Source organism: Buceros rhinoceros, unplaced genomic scaffold, assembly GCF_000710305.1.
Source record: "Buceros rhinoceros silvestris isolate BGI_N320 unplaced genomic scaffold, ASM71030v1 scaffold5714, whole genome shotgun sequence".
Classification (NCBI taxonomy): domain Eukaryota; kingdom Metazoa; phylum Chordata; class Aves; order Bucerotiformes; family Bucerotidae; genus Buceros; species Buceros rhinoceros.
In genome coordinates, this window is record NW_010409911.1 from 973 (window position 1) to 6,092 (window position 5,120).

Genomic DNA, 5,120 nt, shown 5'->3' on the forward strand with positions numbered 1-5,120 from the left:
CAATTCTGCTTTAGAAAATAGCCTGAAGAAAGTAACCACATGCATTTAGTTGAACTGAAAAGATAATCAGCTGAAAAATTCTGACAATAATAAAATTGTTTACTTGCTTGTCTCAGTAAGAATTTTGTGTGTTTCATCTCTAATAGCCTAGCTTTAGCAAGCTCAAAATTCACTTTTTGAAGGCAGGAACGCACAAAACTTCATGTTTACTTCGGCTAACCTGTTCCAGCACCTGTCTGCAACTCTGTTCAAGCCATCTCAGCCACACTATCATAATCCCTAGCAAGCACAGAATAGCCGTTTAATGACATCTATCACCTGCGATGTTACACTACAGTGGCTCTTTTCTGAGCCTCCTAACATTTCACTCAGTTTGTCCATCTGGCCCAGACCAAGGGGGTTTTTTGTTTTGTTTTGGTTTTTTTTTTTGTCTTGCAAAGGATATAGCTGTAAAGTTAGTTCCAGAAATTTGACATGAAAAGTGAAAATCATATCCCTCCGTCTTTCTCGCTTTTCTGGAGAGTTTAACCAGGCTTACAGTTTTAGGTGGATCTATAAGGGAGAAAAATGAAATTTGAAAAATCATGCCACTAAAAGACATCAGAGAGAAAACTAAGTTGGCTGCAAAAAATACTCAAGTTTTTTAAGATAAGTAAAAAAATTTACATCTTATTTTTGCTGCTTGTTATTAATTACTAACATATCATATATTTTTAACTTTTATCCTCTTAATGCATTATGAAACTAAGTATAAAAAAATCTAAAAATTAAAACATCACTAATGTGCTGTAGAGATTGTCAGAACAAACAAACACATTCAAAGAGTAAAAATTTTAACGGTTAGGCTTGTTAAAGTGATGTAGTTATTTCACTTTAATACTTTTATTATTATTCCTCCCTCTCTACTCCCTTTTACTTCATTTCTTTTTCTTCATATTTATATTTGCATAGGAAGTTTACCATTGTACAAAAAGTTAAGAGCAATCCTTGGAGAAGGTACTGTTTTGTCTTGCAAGGCTCAGGACTTTTCTCTAAGCATGTCAGACCTATGTAAACGTAACGGAATATCAAAGTATGAGTTCACACCACAGATACGATTCATCCTCTTGCTTATCATGAGGTACCTGGTTTAAGCTACTCATTTGGGCCTCCTGCGCAATCACTGGTAAAAGACATGTATCTTCAGAAGGTGATGAAACTTACCTGTCTTAGGATAACCTGAGCAACCCTCCTTCTCCATTGACACACAGCTGTCTCAGACACTGTGCTTAAATTTCAGTGTTCAGGTTAGGGAAGAGTAATCCCAGCTGAAACAACCCATGGGCTCAAACATTTGCCTGCATATTAAAAGCGTATTTGTGCTTAACCAAGACAGACTACATTTACAGCCAGAGAAAACTAACTTGTCAAGTTACACAGCTGCCAACAACTATTACATAGAATGCCTGGTTTACAAAACAGAATTCATGCACATTTACCTAGTCTTTTTCCTTCTTTTAAAATGTATAGAAAAGAAGCTACTCTCCAAATAAATGAGAAAAAAGTTTTCAGTACCCTTTAACAGGTAAAATAACTCTTTAACAGGTAAGTAACTGGCAGATTTGAGTAAAACTTGCTAAAACAAGAGTGATGAAACTGTAAGAGAAACCGTTTTGTGAAAGGCAGATTAAAAACTTCTACCTTGGTTGGCATTTAAGTAATTCCATAAACAGTTTATAAATATTGAAGAGAAACATACCTGGCATCAATTCAGCAGTAGGGAATATCTTCTCCTGCTTCATTTTACTTTCATGTAATAACTCCTCTTTGGTTATTGGAAGATCTAGAACATCTCGAATAATCTGTGCCCCTTCTAGGGCTTTTTTACCCATGACCAAGGATTTCACATCCCAGGTATAGGTCTTTCCAAAACGCCCACAGATTTCTTCAAAGACTACTGTATAGAGACGCTCCGTATCTGCCAAAAAAAAAAAAAAAATTAAAACTATGTACAGTCAACTGAGCAGCCAGTCAAACAAGGAGGGCCACATAAACGGCTACAGAGCGAAATGTCAGGAGTGGACAAAATTGCCTCCCTTTATTTGCAGAGGGACGCTAGACTTCTAAGATCACTTCAGAAGTACCGAGGTTTTTCAAGCTGTCACTTCTGTGTTAAGAAAAGGTTATTGAGGGTCACAATAAAGAACTATCTGGACCTGCTCTTTCATCACTTTTTTTTACTATATGGGCTAGCGAGCAGCATCTTAATTAAAAATATTCTATTCTTTGCAAGAGAAAGAAATGAAGGGAAGGAAATCTGGTACTTGGGGGATGTCATTACATATTCCATGTAAATTGGAAAAAAAAAAAAGATTTAATTATTTAAGAGAGTCTTTGAACGGAAGCTTCAGAGTGCCTTCAAAGGCACTACAGTCATTATTATAGTGCTGCTGGCACCTCTGCGTTTACATGTGATTACTCAAGCAGAAAACACCCACTTGTATTACCAGGGGGGTTCTGGCAAGAGCAAACTTCAGGCTGAATTTTGCCAGTGAAACTATCAGGTTCTATGTCAAAGGTGATTTTAGTTTTCAAACTAATTTATTTGTTTAAAAAAAAATACAAACAAACAATCCCTGCTGTCTTTCCCCTCAGACAAATCTTTGAAAAAGAAGGCCAGTAACATTTAATTGACACTATAACAGGGAAGAGAAGTCCTTTCGACGCTTGGCTTCATTTCAGCAAAGGTCTTTAACAGTGGCTTTTCTGATTATCTGATTATCTTTTTGAGTAGTCTCCACTGAAATGCTAGCTACTGCTGTTAACCGTGCTTTAATTTCCTTCTCATGTATGTCTTTCTCTTTTGTATCCCTAAACGTATGCTTATTAATATCACTTTAGCGATGAAAGGCAAAAGCAAGGAAAGAAAGCAGTTGCTCTTACAAGATTTATTTAGAGAAATTAGGGACTTCACTTATCAACATATCCTTTGCCATGTAAAAATATTTTTTATAGGGATAATAATAGTGAAATTATTCACGTGGACATTGCCTCATTTTCAGAATATTTAAATAGCATACAACAGAGTTTAAACTTCAACCTTTAACGTAAATACTACGAAGAAGACAGATTGAAGGAAGAGCAGAGCCCGTGACTACAATATACGTGAAGATCTTCCCTGCAGTGTGACAAATGCTTTACTCCTTAAACACAGTAATCTATTTGTCCTGAGATCAGCAGATGATTCTGACCTGAGATCAAATGAGAAACATTGGGGCCATATCCCATCATTGTTCCTACTATTGTGTGAACACACTAGAGTGCAGAAGACACGCTCTGCCGTCTGCCAGACAGCTCTTCTCCATGTTCCCCTTCAGTAACTAGAAGGGATGTTGAGCTGAAAGACCAACTAAAGACCCAGTGTACTTTTCTGGGCATTAGACCACTCTCCCCACAGGCAGTACATGCTTTTAGCTTGTTCAATTGCACAAGTGAACCAATTCTTAGAATATCTATATAACTGAGGATATGAGTATTAAATAGTGGTACATTCACCACATTTCCACATGGTATGTGGACTATCACAGGGCTTAGGAAACACCACTGCCAAGATAAAACCCACATAACTATCCACAGACTTGCAAGATCCTTTTGGTGGTTTTGGTATGTAGGAAAAGAGTAGGAAACCAATTGTATCTGAACAGCAAACAGACTGGAACAAGGAAGAGCCTCTCAGCCCAAAGAATAATTCAAGATAATACTATCCACAGTTTATCAATGACGACTCCATCTCAAAAAAAAGAAAAAACCAACAAACCCCAAAATAAAAAAAAAAAACATTATGCCAAAATACTCAAACATAAAAATACAACAGCATTACAAAAAACAGTCACTGAGGGAGCAACAGAAAATGCCACTGAAGAAAGCATGGTGCATCATTCATTCTCCATTTTTTTCCTATTCTTAACATTCCTTTCAGTGGGAATCTGAGACTTTTATCTTAAGATACTAGTAGCCAAACAAGACAGACAAAACCAGTATAAGCAGTGTAAAACATTAGCAACTATACCAAAACTGGAACAGGTCTGAAATTGCAAAAACAGTTTAAACTATCCAGAACCACTGAAGAATTAGAGCTGAAGGCTTCTAAGTTAGAGAAACAATCAGAAAAAAAAAAAGGAAAGGAGAATCTGAAGTTTGGGTTTTTTCTTAATAAACAATCTTTAGTAGATGACTTTCTTGCAGTTTGTGGCAAAAGGTCAGTCTTGCAGTTCCCTTCCAACATCCTTCCATTCACACTTTCACTACTGTGAAAGCTAGTTTAAAAATGTATGACTATGGTTACCCAGAATGGCTAAGAGGAGAAAAAACCCAGCAGTTTAACAGCTGACCTCAAAATCACTTAAAACAGCTTAGCAAGAGTGGGGATAAGGAAGGCAGGCAACGAAAATTACTTTTTGCACAACAGCCTAAGTGTTTCTGCACTAGCCCAGAAAATGAGACTCAGTCTTTCAACCTATCCTAAGGGCCTGGGTATATCCTCTAACATACCATAAGATTTTTTTTTTTATGGTATTATGCTGTATACATATGTATACACATACAAGCCATTTATATGCTTGTACATATATATAAAGCATACAACATATGTTTTTATACATACAGATGTATTTTTATATATACACATATTTCAGTGGTGCCCAGTGATAGAACAAGGGGCTACAGGCACAAACTAAAACATGGAAAATTCCATCTGAACATATGGAAAAAACTCCTTTTCTTTGAGGGTATCAGAGCACTGGAAGAGGCTGCCCAGAAAGACTGTGGAGTCTCCTTCTCTGGAGATATTCAAAACCTGACTGGATGTGCTCCCAGGCAACCTGTTCTAGGTGAACCTGCTTTAGCAGGAGGGTTGGACTGGATGATCCCCAGAGGTCCCTTCCAACCCCTATCATTCTGTGATTCATTATGTGTGTGTGTGTATAGTATTGTGTTTTAAAGGCAAAAGGTGCCTTTTAAAGAATAAACCTCAGATGAGTGCTAGCCAGAGAATACAAATCAACCTGGAGCCTGTTGACTTAAGGGCTCATTAAAGGGAGGCCAGTTCAAACCCCTTAGCGAAGTCAGCCTCCTGAGCAGGA

The 5,120-nt window shown here is 37.2% G+C and overlaps 1 protein-coding gene across 1 annotated transcript; it reads right to left on the reverse strand.

Moving 5' to 3' along the window:
* Nucleotides 1–1,738: 1,738 nt before the first annotated feature.
* Nucleotides 1,739–3,270, reverse strand: HDHD1 (haloacid dehalogenase-like hydrolase domain containing 1; the record flags this gene model as incomplete). The annotated part of the gene is made up of 2 exons (XM_010135388.1): nucleotides 3,231–3,270; nucleotides 1,739–1,957 (listed from the first exon to the last, which is right to left on the reverse strand). Coding segments are annotated over exons 1-2 (259 nt in total), but the record flags the coding sequence as incomplete, so codon positions are not given.
* Between the last annotated feature and the right edge of the window lie 1,850 nt (nucleotides 3,271–5,120).